Source organism: Canis lupus, chromosome 34 (genome assembly GCF_003254725.2).
Source record: "Canis lupus dingo isolate Sandy chromosome 34, ASM325472v2, whole genome shotgun sequence".
In the NCBI taxonomy this organism is placed as follows: Eukaryota; Metazoa; Chordata; class Mammalia; order Carnivora; family Canidae; genus Canis; species Canis lupus.
Window position 1 is genome coordinate 35,614,951 of NC_064276.1, and position 15,876 is coordinate 35,630,826.

At 50.2% G+C, this 15,876-nt stretch overlaps 1 protein-coding gene across 8 annotated transcripts in view; it reads right to left on the minus strand.

Moving 5' to 3' along the window:
• Positions 1-15,876, minus strand: part of TNIK (TRAF2 and NCK interacting kinase) — a 376,625-nt gene that overhangs the window by 95,471 nt on the left and 265,278 nt on the right. For all 8 annotated transcript variants that reach the window (XM_025425582.3, XM_025425579.3, XM_025425581.3 and 5 more), the window contains 2 exons: positions 10,010-10,064; positions 7,707-7,785 (listed from right to left, as the gene is read on the minus strand). In XM_025425582.3, coding sequence (XP_025281367.1) covers positions 7,707-7,785; positions 10,010-10,064 — 134 coding nt within the window. The remainder of the gene's footprint in view (positions 1-7,706; positions 7,786-10,009; positions 10,065-15,876) is intronic.

Sequence of the window (15,876 nt, forward strand, 5' to 3'; positions counted from 1 at the left end):
TTTTTCCCACTGGCAATTTCAAAATTACCTTTGACCTTTGCACTCCAATTATTAAGAACAGGGTGTATGTGTATGTTCGCTATCAACCAAAGGACTCGGAAACTTAAGGACTAAGTTCATACCCACACATGCATTTATCTCTCTCTAGAAAGGCACTATTGCTTCAAAGATAAACCCTGCACCAAAGACGCACAGGGGAGGGGTACCCAGGAGCAGGCTGCAAGTCCACACCGTGGTAGGAATCACCGGTGGACTTCAGCTGTGACTCAGGAGTTGGGAATGCATGTTCTTGCTGAGAGTTCCAAGAAATTGTCCGGCATCATAAATAATTACTTCACGACTCTATAGCATGTGCTTCCCCTGGCAGCTGGGCATAGCACCCCGAGAGCTCAGGGGAACTCTCATCACGCTCTTGGCGGTTCCCCCTCTGCTGGGAGCAGGAGGGAATCCATCCCGTGCCCGCCGTCGCCCTCCTGTGGAGCGCTGTGGAGTCACAGGAACGGATCCCTGAGCAAGCTCCCTGAGGTCGACCAGCTGGCTCCACACGGACTGCAGGCCAGAAAGCTGCCCCGGCCACAGGGACACCCGCCGACACCCATCGTGGTGAACATGTTCTTCAAGATTCAAATGCAAGAGGGCGCTTGCATCTGCACCGCTCTCCACCTCTGCCCAGGTCCACGCAGGTCTCCTCTTATTCCATGTGGTCAAAGGACCGAATATGAATATTTCTTCCTCCCTAAATACATGTCTAAGCTCAGTTCAAGCTTTTAAATTATTTGACATCAAAGTAGATGCACCCTGCTAGGCTTGGGGGTCCCCCCCAGGATCAATCAGGATCAGCTACCCTGTGGACTGTGGAAGACGGAAAGAGCAGGGTGGACACCCCACGCACCTCCGTGTATGTCCCTCAGCCCATGCCCTCCGCGGCCTCCACACTGGTGTCCCCTCTATCAGGTGTGCCACACTTATCTCTGCATCCTGAGCACGCCGCTACCTGCAGCCTCCAATGCTCGATGAACACCTGCATGCATGCGTGCTTATCGGTGAGTGCTGGGCAAGTGTGGGGAATGGCAGCCTGCAAATCTGTGCTTCTGAGGGACAGAGAGGGAGGGTTGGAGATGAGATAGTACCGAATATGCCTTCTCCTTCAGGCCCACCAAAGCCATGGAGGCGCCAATGTAATTTAATCGAAGGGGAGACTTTGCTTCAAACAAACAAAAACACAAACAGACAAACAAAACCCATCATGGAATAATAGGCTGTCCTGAGGAACACGCCGAAGACAACGAGGGTAACCTGCATAAGGAGATAGACACATTCCACACGGCACCCTTCTAGGTAGGAAATCAGGATCAGGAACATGAAAACAAAAACAAATTAAGACAGGGAGCTGTTAAATATTCATGAGAAATGCAAATGAAAGCCCTGTTTCTTCTGCTTGCAACTCGAAGGAAGTGCTTTCTTTTTATAAAGTGCTCAGCTATTAATTAGAAGGCGATAAATAAATCACACCCAATTTAAAAATGAGATCCAGGCTGGATAAACAGTACATTCCATTCCCCAGTGCTGACAACCAAAAAAAGTCAGTGGTGTCTCTCGGAGGAGACCGCGATCAGAGGTCAGCAGAACCAGCCGTAGTACAGGGTCCTCTTTCCACTCTCTCTTCTGCTGGGAAGGAAGCCTCGGAGACGTTCAGGAGAGTAACTCTGGGCCCAAAGGTCGGGCCAAGATGTGCAGAACCGGGGCAGCTGGGTGGCTCAGCGGTTGAGCATCTCCCCTTGGCTCAGGGCGTGATCCTGGGGTCTTGGGATCAAGTCCCACACTGGGCTTCCCACAGGGAGCCTGCTTCTCCTTCTGCCTGTGTCTCTGCCTCTCTCTCTCTCTCTCATGATAAATAAATAAAATCTTTAAAAAAGTGTGCTGAAGCACAAAGCTGGCGATGTACCTCATGTCTTCTTCAAATGGTACCGTTTGAAGAGAAAATAATGCTTACTTTAAAACAAATCTTCGAAGAAAAGATTCATTGTCTCTTATTTAAGTTAGCGTGACCAAAGAATCAATATGCTTAATTACACATTTAATTAAAAGTAAAATCCCTTCCCCTATGTTGAACACCACTTGACTATTTGCTGAGCGGTCTGATGGGTTTAAAGTACATTTATATAACTTTATTGTTTGCATCTCTGCTGCCAGTAATTTAGTTCTGTCTCAAATAAATAAATAAATAAATAAAAAAGCCTAAGATTAGTAATACTAATTTCCCCAGTGTTGGCCTGGAGAGATAAATGTTAATGTTTGGCACTTACAGTCTGAGGCCCTGGTTCTAATACCTGCATCACCACTTTATCTTCCCAGAGTTTTTCTGTTTGTATATTTAATTGTGTTAGAGGAATTAAAAAACGCCTGAAAGATGATTACATTAATCATTATAACCTGTCGGGCTAAAAGTTTTTGGTAATCACAGGACTCCCTAAATGCAATTTGAGCTGCAGAATTTGCATTTGCCCAGAACCACCCCATTTCTCTACTCTGGGCTCTATCACTTCTTAACGGTGTGACTTTGGGCAGGTTCTTTAACTTCTCCGTGCCTCAGTTCCCTGACTGCAAATGGTGATATTGTTAGGATTTATCTCAAAAGAACGTTGTGATGATTCAAGGAATGAATTGATGGAAGATAGTGAGCACGGCGCCCGTTACATCATAGACACCGCATGTATGTTTGCTGTTGCTATGACTTTTACTCCCACGATGATGACAAGGTCCTGGCAACCTGTGACCATCACCAAGCAGCAGCAGTATCTCTCTGCCGTTAGGTCTGGGGGTAGAAATTGGAAATTCAGCTTCTGTTGAACTGAATAGTGTAGTGTTCTTAAAAGGGAATTATTGCACATATGTTTGGATTAGATACGCTAGCATGAAGAGTCAACGGGACCATTATCTCCAAGGAGACCGGGCAGAAAAGGTTAATTAAAAAAAAAAAAAAAAAAAAAAACCAACCGTGCAGCAATTTTTGTTTTGATTTTAATAAAGTCCCAAGTCACATTACTGCTAGCAAATTCAGTTAATCGGAGATATTTTCTAATATTTGCTTTCTGTTATTATTATTTCACTTAGAACATGCACACACACACACACACACACACACACACACACACACACAGCTTTGTCGTTTCTTAAAAAAACAAAAGTGCCTGGAGTGCTTGGGTGGCGCAGTCGGCTAAGCCTCGGACTCGTGGTTTCAGCTCATGCTGTGATCTCAGGGTGGTGGGATGGAGCCCCGTGTCGGGCTCCAAGCTCAGCGAGGAGTCTCTCTCCCTCGCCCTCTGCCCCTCCGGCTCATGCTCTGTCTCAAATGAATAAATCAATCTTAAACAAACAAACAGTGCCTGACAACCCACCAAGAATCAGAACTGGTGTTTCATAAAATAGTAGGAGTGACTGAAAGTTTTGGGGTGAAGGCAGAAGGCGGGGGTTCCAGGTTGGCTGTACAGGGAGGGGCCAGCTAACCACACCAGGGCCTCTGGTCTTCAACTGGAGCACCAGTAGCTTGGACCAAGGAACCTTATGTCTCTTTCCAGTGAGAAGCACTTAAGGTTTTTCTAATGATCTTGATCAAGTGCTCCTTTGCCTGTGTGCAATCTCCACATTTAAGGAGCATGGGAAGGGAAAGAGGCCAACCATCTTTTACAGGAAGGAAGTCATCCCCGTATTTCTCCAGAAACTCCTGCAGGAAACCATAGCACTCAGTAGGACAGGGGAGCCAGGGGGAGCATGGTGGGAAGAGAAAGGAGAGGAAATGGGTTGAAGGAGATGGTTCACCATGTGGGTGGAATCTGACCATGTATTAAGACGGGAGGAAGAAATGGGCATCACAGCTGGCTGCGCCTTTGCCTGTGGTGACATGGAGACGGAGGCCGAGAGCACGCTTGGCCTCTAATTCAGCTGAGGTTGTAATCCTCCCGGAGACCTAATTATTGAATGGCTGGGCACTGACTGGAGCCCTGACCCCATGACCTCCTCGGCACTGAGGCCTCTCCTGATGCGGGAGGAAAGGGCAGGTTCTGGAGAGTGGGGGTGCTTTCCTTCGCGTCCTCCCACAGCCTAAGGGCCGAAGGGTAGCTCTCCTGCCTTTCTTTCCCTGGTTTTAAGGCACAGGAAAAAAGTGTTCAACTAAGAGACTAGTGTCCCATTCTAACCTTGAGCTTAAGAGGCCGGATGATACAGTAGAGGGAATGGGGTTACGAACCTGGGAAACGAAAAGATTGTACAGACTTGTGCAAGGAACAGAACCCACCTAACCTTCGATCTTCTAGCTACAGGATGAGGACCCAGAGCATCTGCCTGGCAGGGCTGTGGTTAAGATTAAATATGTGTATATACATATACATACATATCTATAGATCTTATATATATGTACAAATAAGATGTAATTGTATTAAATTTAATTTTATTAAATATATATTTTAATTTTATTAAATTGCATTTTATTACATATATTTAATCTTATGTATAAGATTAATCATTATAATTATATAAGATTAAATATGTATGTGCATATATATATATTTATACACACACACACATAAATTATTGAGTCTACAACACGCGTATGCCCTCTATGTCCTGTATGTTGTAGATTTAGTAAGTTTGCTGGAAACGACCCGCAACTGCATACTTGTACTACTAAAGAGTTGCTGGCCCATCTTACCACAACGGTGCGCCCCTTTGGTAGCACTTCAATATATACCCTGAGAACAGGGTACTTCATCTGCTAATTCATCAGACAGAGAATATGGCTGGATAGAAAAGCAGCATTTTGGAGTTTTGTATCTTTGGACGGGTGGGGAGAGGGATCCTCTCCCTTAAAAAATAAAAGAAAAATAAAATATTTCACTTCCTCCCCAAACACATATTAAAGCAAACCCTAACTTTTTTTTTTTTTTAGATTTTATTTATTTACTCATGAGACACACACACACACACACACACACACAGAGGCAGAGGGAGAAGCAGGCTCCATGCAGGAAGCCCAACATGGGACTCGATCCCGGGACCCCAGGATCACACCCTGGGCGGAAGGCAGGCACTAAACCGCTGAGCCACCCGGGGATCCCCAAACCCTAACTTATTGCAAATCACTCTGGACTTGGTCATTCAAGAAAGTACTCTGTGGCTTATTTTCACTTAAAAAGTAGGATTAAAATATTTTTGCTTAAAAAGTGGGATTCTATTGCAGAGGATCGGGAGCCACATCCCGTGTCCTACGGCCCGGGGACTACATGGCCATGTTATAAAGGCGGGGTTCTGAGTGAGAAAGAGTCCTTCGCCAGGGCTCCTGATTGCCCACGCACACCCGAACAGCCAAGCCATCTCCCCTTCTCTGTCGGGCAGTGTGGTGCTCACAACCTAAGGGGCTTCCCTTTGGAGTCAGGGAGGCCGGGTGAGATGGAGGCCTGGTCTCCTCACTGTCCCTGGACGGACCCAGCCCTGGAAGCACCACCAGGATTAGTTCTTGTGGTCAAAGGTTTGAAGCAGGAAAGTCAGCCTGTAGTTTCCTCCAAGCCTGCATTTCTCAAACAAGGTCAGGGCAGAGTTGACCTTTCTTGGAGCAGGGTCAACAAAAACTAAAACTGTAGTGCAGGGCCTGTTCACTCACTTTGCTTTTCTAAGGGGACAGAGAGGTTGGCCAAAGGGCAGTGCAGGCCCGGGAGAAGAGAGAAATAGGACATATGCAAGGACCAGCCACCCCCGGCTTCTGAGTTGGAGAGAGGTGGCGATGGGTGGAAGGACAAGCTGGCACCCAAGAGGAGCTGGAGCCACTCGGCCAGGCGGTAGTGCCACACCTTGGCACAAAAGGCCAGAAATCTGAATATAATGCTCCACCACCAGATTTTTAAAAGTTGGCGATTAATTCAAGTGTTTCTGAAACAGCCCCACTGTGCTGACCAACCATAACACCTGTGTGGGTGGCCAGGGTGTCCTCTGCGGGTCCAAGGCTGGAAACAACTGTCCAGCAGCAATGCAGGGAGCAGGAAGGGAGGGAGGGAGGGCACAGGGTCAGGAAAGCCCACTTTATACAGTATATGGGGTGCATGTGGGCGGGGGGGGGTGCGGGGGGACAGGGAGGCTTGGCACGGAGGACGAGCAGAAAGCTAGCAGAGGGCTCTGTGGTGCCACTGATGCTTCCTGGGAGGGAGGTGACCCGAATTCTTTCCCGGGGAGTCTGTTGCAGGGAGAAGAGAGGAAGCAGGGCCTGCTGCTCATGTGCCGTACACGTACCCAATGGCAGGCTGTTGCTGGGGAGAGAACGACTTCTCGCACAGTGACCCTCCAGAGTGAGGAGGAGGAGCCACCTTCCCCCTTGTTGCCAATAGCAACTCTCAAGCTCTTCCTCTGCAGGCCTTGGCAACTCGGGGCTGTCGGTCCCCCGGCTGTTTCCCTCTCCTCTCGGTGCAGTATGCCTTTCTCCTGTCACACCCGGGTGGCTGTGTCATTACTAGGTGACTGGTATGAACTAAGACGGTGCTCTGCGTGGTGGAGGGGGAAGCTGTGGGTGAGAGGGGTCCCAGGCAAGGGTGACCATGAAGTGACCGTGAAGTATGAAAAGGGGCCGGAAGGTCTTGAACCTTCATGCTCTGACTTGCCTAGAATATGTCTCTAGAAAAAGATAGGGGGTCGTAAGTGGTCCAGGTGTTGGCCCGGGGCATGGGGAGTCAGAGACTCAAGAATGTGCTGGAATGCATCAGGATGTCCCATACACACAGGGGGAAGAAAGGAACAATGAATTTTTGTCAGGGAATGATAAGCTACAAAGACCCTGATCTAAGTACACACAAAACTCAAAAGTCGACCCTCTGGTCTCACCTACAGAATTGTATTTCCCAAACTTGAGCCAGTCGTGTACTACCAACACAGTTTTTTGTTTGTTTGTTTGTTTTTTAAGTAGGCTCCACGCCTCCCCTGGAGCCCAACATGGGGCTTGAACCTACGACAGTGAGATCAAGACCTGAGCTGAGGTCAAGGGTCGGATGCTTACCTGAATGAGCCACCCAGGTGCCCCACAACCAACACAATTTTTAACCAGACTCTTACATCGTCCAGACTAGTATCTATCTACTTGTTTTTTTTTTTTTTTTTAAATCAGGTCAATTTTTTTATGGCAATAGGTTTGTTAAATGAGAAATTTTATCACCGCCCCAAATAAGAAGCCAATACCACGTGTCTTAAGGGGAAGCAATAGTAAAAACCAATATTACAAATATTTATGCACAGGCCAGTGAGATCATCCCTCATACTACCGGTGTGTGTGCGCCCTTACAGGATTACCATCTTCAGGAGCTGAAGAAATGCCAGCCAACCTAGCCAGCTGACTCTTGGAATCGTCACCGTCTCTGATGAGATGCCAGGAAAGAGATTTCTTGGGAGGGTGATAAATCAAAGAGCTTTCACGTTGTTACTTGGGTTCCACTACTCCCTTAGCTAATCGCTCCTCACCTTGAAGGTGGAGTGATACAGACCTGCTGTGCAAAGAGTCAGTACTTAACATTTGCTCTACCATGAGTGACGGCAGATGGGAAATCACTCCCCAAGGCTCGGTATCCGTTGGTCTAATCCTGCAGCTGGACCTACGGATTTGAGCTCGTCCAAGAGAGCATCGCAGGAAAACCCTGCCCTTTGATCCATAAAACACTGAAGACCAAACTCACCACTTCTTGGACTTCAGGCGAGGCGCTGGGTTCCGGGGGATGAGGAAGAGGGCCCTCATGGGGTGCATGTCACAGAGAGCTGCAAGAGACCAGAAGAAGGGCCGGCTCAGGTTAGGAGGCCAACCCCAGGCCAAGCCCCATCTGGCTGTGCAGCTAATGCTGCCAAATGGCTCGGAGTCCACACAGGCCCAGCGAGCAGAGTCAGAAGATCGCGAAGCTTCTACGCGTTGAGCATTTAAAAGAGCTGATGTTTAACTACAGGAGTCCCATAAGGTACGCATTAAAACTCGACACTGTTAACATTTCTACGTTTACTTCATCTTTAAGAAAACAAAGTTAGGGGGTCAAAACCTTTGTTTGGCTCTAAATAACCATCTAAGACGCAGAGTAAACAGCATCAAGGTAACAACTGCTCTGGAGACGGTAGGTTAGTTTTCTTTTTCCTTTTTTTTTTTTTTCTGGTAGGTTAGTTTTCATAGTAAAACCCTAAGTCATAAAATGAAAGGTAAATGGTCTGTTTCTTCTACACTGAAGGCTCACGCGAATGCAATGCTACCTACACAGAGTTTTAGAGTACAAGGCGCTAGACCAGAACACCTTTCTCTCTGTATTTCCAAATATCCTGATGCCTTTCCAGGCTTCATGACAGGTTTGTCTCTGGTTTTGCTTGTTTGTTCACTGGCCCCAGGAAGAACAGAGAGATCAAGGCAAATAGGGTCTGGTAGGAAAGTTATTAAAATATCTCAACCTGTAAACTACGGCATTATGGTTTCTAGAGAAAGCACTCACGCATTCTTATCATAATCACAAGATTTCACTAGTTTGCTTTCCAACCATCGGGGTATCTTTTCCTTTGTGCCCAGAATAAGAATATATTCTCCCCAAAAGCTGAAGGATTCTGTGGGTAGAAGTTTATTTTCGACCCCGTCTCCTGCTTATCAAGAATGACAATGTGAGAGTCATACTTCAGGCTGCGATATCTGATTTTCCTGATTCATAAAGGCCTCTCAGCATCGCCAAAGGAGGGGAATTTTGTCCCAACAGCCCGATCACGCTGCAGAGGACGCCTCCCAACGCTACGGTGAGAACTGCAAGGACCACGGCAACGTGAAGACCAGCAGTTGTGAGCAAAACCACCGATCATGCGCCGAAGGGGACGGCTTTGGTTCAGGCCGTCCGCAGAGCAGACACCAAGGTGGCAGTGACGAAGAGGAGGCTCTGCCGGGGGGATCCTGCCTGAAAGGAGGTGGGGGGCAGGCTGGCCGGGCTGTCCCATCGCTCTGCAAGGTTGACCCGAGTGAAGGTGAGAGGTGGCCCTCGGAGGCAGCTGTGCACTAGCAGGTCCTGCGGCCTGAGGACCCCAAGCCGAGGACTAAAGAGTGAGGTCTGCCTACGAAGGCATCCTGTGGTTTCGAGAAACAGGTCTGCCGTGTGTCTCTGCCATGCAGGGCACAAGGGCACTGAGTCGGGGTGGCGGGGTGGGGGGGCCTGGGGGACCCTGGGTGAGCCAGGCTTCCTGCAGGGGAGTCTGGGGGCACAGGCTCGTGGCCGGGGGAGGCACCCCTAAGCCCCAGCTCTCCAGAGCTCAAGCCCTTTCCGGGGTCCCCCGGGGAGCCCTGGCCTCTCAGCACAACCCAAACTCTAAACGTCGGCGTCGGATGAGGACCCAGGGCCGCGGAGGCTGTGACTCGTGCACGGAGCGTGGGTTCTGAACTCCGGTTACGCGGGCGTTTACTGGCGCTGTGGGTCGGGCCGCTTCTGGGTTAGGTCAAGAGCAGCTGAAGAACAAGTGACACCCGGAATCCGGGAAGCACACCAGAGTCCCCACGTGCCTTTTGCCTTTTCTTTCCTTTTTTCCCCCTCTAAGCTCAAGATCCTGACTGCGCTCCCAAATCAATGGATTCCTGGTTGATGGAAGCAGACTTCGCTTTCCACGCACGCCAGCCGCACCCCCACGGGCTCTGCGCAGCCGAAGGAAAGCTCCTCCGGCGCCTGGCAAGGAAGGCCCAGTCCCCTGCAGGGAGCAGCCCGGCTGCAGGTCCCACCCGGTCCCCTGCAGGGAGCAGCTTAGCAGCAGGTCCCACCCGATCCCCTGCAGGGAGCAGCCCAGCAGCAGGTCCCACTTGGTCTCTGCCAGGGAGCAGCCCAGCTGCAGGTCCCACCCGGTCCCTTGCAGGGAGCAGCCTGGCTGCAGGTCCCACCCGGTCCCCTGCAGGGAGCAGCCTGGCAGCAGGTCCCACCCCCACCCAGTTCCCTGCAGGGAGCAGCCCAGCAGTAGGTCCCGCCAGGGGGAAGGTACTTACGGGGAGCGCCCTCTGCCATCTCGATCGCGGTGATTCCCAGAGACCACAGGTCACTCTGAAAGACATGCACACACGCGTCAGTGCGGGCAAACTGCTGCAGCTGCTAAGTGCTCCAGAAGGGCCTGTAGGAAACCCATTCCCTTAGCAACCGATTTCACCCACGAAGCTTTAAAAAAAGCAAGGAGAGCCTTTTATTTTAATTTTTAAAAAATTTTTTTTCTTTTTACTTCTCATGGAGAGCATCCTTCGTGGTATTGTCTCATACACAGTGGCTTTTCGGAAAATATGGGGAACATGCATCTCACGTTTTAACAATGAATGTACAGCTGAAAGGAATCTGTTGATCGGACCATGTGCAATTGGTATTTTTCGACAGTTTTTAACACCTTTATTCAGGTATGATGTTTCCTTTTTTTTTTTTTAAAGATTTTATTTATTTATTCATGAGAGAGAGAGAGAGAGAGAGAGAGAGGCAGAGACACAGGCAGAGGGAGAGGCAGGCTCCCTGCAGGGAGCCCGACGTGGGACTCGATCCCCAGACTCGGGGTCACGCTGTTCAGGTAGGATTATCATTAATTAACTGCCCCTGTTTCAAGGGTATCCCTTGAGAAGTCCTGACGTGTACGCGGCCCGTGGAAGCATCCTCACAACCAGCAGTGTAAAGAGATGCAGCACCCCCAAACGGTTGTGCTTGCTCCTCCGTCGCCTCTCCCCCCGCCCCAGTCCCTGTTCCGAGGCACCCCCCAATCTGCCTCCGTAGTGACACTACGGATTGCTTTGCGTCTTTTGAAGTTTTCTGTAGATTCAGTCATTCCGTGTCCTTGGCTACCACAGGGGATGACAGTCCAGGCCCGCTGCCGTGTGTAGCAGCACCTCATCCTTTTTATTGCCGAGTGTGGGCCCCTCGTGTGGATACACACTCGCCACACTCTGCTCATCCATTCACCTGTGGATGGACATTGGGAGTGTTCCCAGTCGGAGCCACTGCAAATAAAGCTGCTACCGACGCTCACGTGCAAGCCTTTGTGCGCACAAATGCTTTTATTTCTTTTGTGTAATGGCTGGATCACAGAGTAGGTGCCTGGTGAGTGGGTTGTTCTGACCCACAAAAACAGCAATTTCACGTGGTCTGAGCAAATAAGATGAGGACAGGGCAAGCTCTGTCCACCACCTGGGTGGTGGCATTCGCTGATATATCTCCAGAGCCTAGGACGGAGCCAGGCCCAGAGGTCGGTGCTGGATATGTTTGTTGAATGAGTGAACAATATCTTCTATCTTGCAAGTAGACATCCCGTAAAAGAGAGAGCCGGTACCCTTGTATTCTTTCTTATGTTCTTGTCAGAATTTTCTAGACTCATGTCTTTACCCCCTGCCTGTGCAATCTCTGCCTGCACCAGCATGCTTCTCCTCCACCGTGTGCATGGCTCAGCTGTCCCTAAGTACTGCACAGGAGGGAGCAAAGTAGAAGGGGGACACCAGGTTAGGAAACCCCAGAAGGGATGCTTGCTGCTTCACGGTCCCAGCAGCTTGGTAAGAACACACAACGTGAAACAGGATTCAACTCGAGGAAGACTCTCATCCTCCTCTCATTTTCAATATATCCTGCACTTTGTGTGTTATTCCAAATTCCCTCCTGTCACCTCACTCGGATTGACAGAGATCAAAGTTAAGTTTCCTTGCTATTCCCATCAAACAAATGTCAAGGTCACAAGACAGGAGATACACCTGGAAAAGGGACTATGAAGTCCATGCCAAGCCATTACCCAGAGCTAGACTTCTCGGTGTGCCGTGAGTGACGGCCAGCCCTGCTCAGTATTTGGACGGAGGCTCACATGCACACGGAGGTCGTCTAGCCTCTTGCCTGAAGTGTAATCTACTTTAGAGCAGGTGCCTGGGACACACACTAACCCCATTCTAGGACCAAGGTGGGGGGATTCTTTTAATTCATGAGCCCATCAATCTGTTCGTGTGTTACAAGCTCTCAGATGACCTTGTGACAATAACACACCTGCACAATACCACTGTTCTCAGAGTCCAACTCACTTCTCTGCATAGGACACAACTCAGGAAGGCCTTTCCCTTTGTTCTATTTCAAGACGTTATTCAAAGTTGTCATCACACACACACACACACACACACACACACACACGCAGTTTGCAGAGCCCAGCAAGTGACTAGGTTTGCCTGCAGGCGCCTGGCCTCGCTCAGCGAGGCTCCTCTGGAGCTAATGGGGAAGGCCCAGTCCACTATTACCAACGGCTCAGGAGCACTAACTGGTAAAACTGAAAAGCACAGCAACCCCGTACCTGGGGCTTCACGGTGGATTAACAGGGACAATCATTTGAGAACATGGCAAAATAACACTGAGTCACTCACTGTGCAGGAGGCTTTAAACAGGAAGCCCAGCAAGAATAGTCTGGAAATGGCGGGTTGTGCTATTTCGGTAAGATTTCAACATCTCTAGGACTTGGGGGCTCTACATTTTCCCTATTTGCCCAGAAATCGAGTGTTTCTGTAATGTGAAATGGGGTGCAAATAAATATAAAGGGGGTTGCCAGGCTCTGTGTCCCTAAGGGCCATGGCAGGGTCAGGTGTAAGTGGCCTTCAACTCCCGGGGGTTTGAGCTGGTCTGAAAGCCAACTGAAGGCCTCTGAAAGGAAATGATGGGGTGAGAGGGGCTCCGGGCCCGTCCTCGGATGGGGAAGCAGCAGCTCCGAAAATCCAGGCAAGGTCCGCCTCCGAGGCCTTGCCTTAGCTCTTCCCTCTGCCCGCAGCAACTCCCCCAGTCCTGTGCTGGCTGACACCCCCTGCCCAGGAGGCCTTTGTTCACACGCCCTGTTCCCAGGGAGGCTCACTGCATTGTCCCCCGGTGCGGCCAGACCCTGTCCCCTTGTCCACGTGTGGCCTCCGGAGAACGAATCCCCTCTAACACCTGCGTAAGTTACTACTCGTCAGGGGCTCCTACTGTTTGCTGCTGCTGTTTGTGTCCCCTGCCCCCCCCACACACAGTAGAACATAAGGTCCCCAAGGGCAGGGAGGGATCTTTGCCCTGCTCACTGGTATGTCCCAAGTACTGAAAGCAGCACCTAGACACAGTAGGCACCTAGGAAAGAACTGTTGAGTGAATAAACGAATGGAAGATGCTTGGGGGAAAGGAGCAAAACTGCATCCTAAGATTGCTGGACTCCTTGTAGGGCATCTCCAACCTTCCACACACAAGGGGAAACGACTTAGGCAAGACCACAGCACAGCTCAGCACCAGGCTTGGAGCAGAGCTGGGCCTCCTGCTCTCTGAACTGTCGTCCCAACATAAAAACCCGAGGAGTCATCTTTTAGGTAAAATTTAGTCCCGCAGGCCTGGCGCCGAGCACACTCTTGGGCATGCAGTGAGCTCGGGAACATGAATTTCCTCCCTCTCCGTTGTCAGGTGGGACTGCGCGTGCCGGCCCAGGTTTCCCTGGCCCTGCTAGTGGCAGATGTGGTTTGCTGGCTGACCCAACAGGCATCTCAGTCCTCATTCCCTTGCTGCCTCTACCTCGGAGCACAGGGACGCTAAGCGTGTTCGTCCAGACTCCCCTGCAGCCAAGGATGGCGGGTAAGGACGTGACGTAGCTCTGGCCAATAAGACCCGGGCAAACATCTTCTGGAAGCTTCGGGGAAAGCTTTTGTTTTTCCCGACACGAGTGACAAATACAGCTGATGTCTTGACAACCCTTTCCCACTTCTTATTGCCTTGAATAAAAGCATCAGATCCAGAGTCGCAGCATCCAGCTTGTCAACCATGAGGCTGTACGTCAACAAATTCACTGTGACAGGCTAGAATGGCAGGGCCCGGGGGTTTGAGTCCACCAGGGAGCCGCTACACCAACTCCGGGCGGCCTGCCTCTAGCCTCCGGAGGACGTAGGGGACCGGGGTACGGCCCAGAGCGTTCCTTAGCGGGACACGTATACAGCAATAGCGTGAGGGAGCGCAGCCGGCCAGTAGGCAAATGGAGGGGTCCCAGTTACGAGGTGGTCCTGGCTTTGCCCCACAGGCAGCAGGAAAAGCCAGCGAGGAGACGCTTCTTTTATTCAGTACACATGATCTCAGGTCTCCTCTTAGGCAGCTCCCCACCCCCCACCCCCCAAAAAAACCAAACCAGCCCCATTCAAACCAAAGTCACACCATCCCAAGGCCTGTACAACCTCTCACGGTCAGGCCAGAAATTGTACCTTCTTTAAGCCCTCATTTGATACCATCATTAGGGTCTTTCTTTTCTTTTCTCTCTTCCTTCCTTCCTTTTTTTCTTTCTTTCTTTCTTTTCTTTCTTTCTTTCTTTCTTTCTTTCTTTCTTTCTTTCTTTCTTTTTCTTTCTTTCTTTCTTTCTTTCTTTTCTTCTTTCTTTTCTTTCTTTTCTTCTTTCTTTCTTTCTTCTTTCTTTCTTTCTTTCTTTCTTTTTCTTCTTTTTTCTTTCTTTCTTTCTTTCTTTCTTCTTTCTTCTTCTTTCTCTTTCTTTGTTCTTTCTTTCTTTCCTTCTTTTTCTTCCTCCTTCCTTCCCTTCCTTCTTCCATCCTTTCCTTCCCCTTCCCTTTCATCCCTTTCCCTTCCCCCCTTCCCTTCCCTTCCCTTCCCTTTCCCTTCCCTTCCCTTCCCTCCTTCCCTTCCCTTCCCTTCCCTTTCTTTTCCTTCTCTTCTTTTCCAAAAGGAACATTTCTATTCCTGGCCATATATACCCAGAGCTGCTTGTAAGCTACGCTTAACTGCCCGTGCTAGACAGCAATAAACGTCCTTGACGGGACTTGTTTTAAGCCTTTGGATACATTAGCAAGTCCCAAAGACACTTCAGAACTTAAATACGAGAGAAAATGTTCCAATTACAACTGGCAAGACAGATCACAGGAGATGAGAGAGGGAAGAGGGAGGAACAAGATGGGGAGAGAGTCGGGGAGAGATAAGTTTCCTTCGTGGCCGTGGTGTGACTCATTTTGGCAGGAGCTGGGTAATTCATTATTCCGGAGGCGCTGTGCAGCCTGGCCTGTGGCATGATTAATAGCCCCGTCCTGTGTGCATTACAAACAGAACAGAGACAAATTCTAGCGCCTCTGAGAAGGCAGAGGCAAGCACGCGACTTCTGGCCGGTGGGGGGTCAGCTGGCACGCAGGCGGCCCCAAACGCCGCAAATGAACACTCCTTTTGGGGCTGGGCTGCCCATTGCGTGAAGAAAAGGACGCTGGCAGATGGCTGAGCCAATCACACAAGGAAAGAGAGGGCTGCTGTGGTGCAGGAAAGAGCCCATGCTAGACAGACAGACCTACATCTGACTCTGAGCTTTGCCACCACCAGCTTGGTGGCCTGGAGCAAGCTGCTCAACGTCTCTGTGCCCACTTGCTCGCCTCTAATGTGAAGAGAACACCTATCTTGCAGGGTTAACACCATAACTCAATAAGGTGATGTATGCACAGGGCTTCATGCGAGGCAGTGCAAATCGTGGGTATTGCACACACACACCAGAGCCGTTACCTCCGAGTGGCTCCTGAGTCAGGGACGCTGGCCGGGAGCTCTGGCACTTACAGCACTCAGAGAAGTAAGTCCCTGAGATGATGCAGGAGGCCTACAGGAGGCAGAAGGGCATGTCCTGCCCCCTCCAGCCTCCAGGTCCCCCTTTCCCTGGCAGAGCCTAGTAAGGAGCCGGATGGACAGGCACAGGTGGGGGGAGCTGGGTGCCGGCCCCATCATCCCCAAGCAGAGGGCAGACCTGAAAGACAGCAGCTCCATAACAGGCACGGCCCACACCACGACTCGTGGACCAGGCCACAGTCTTCTCCTGTGACTTCTCATTACTCTCTTTGTGGGACTGGTCTTGCCAGAGAAAGGAAATTGTATTTGT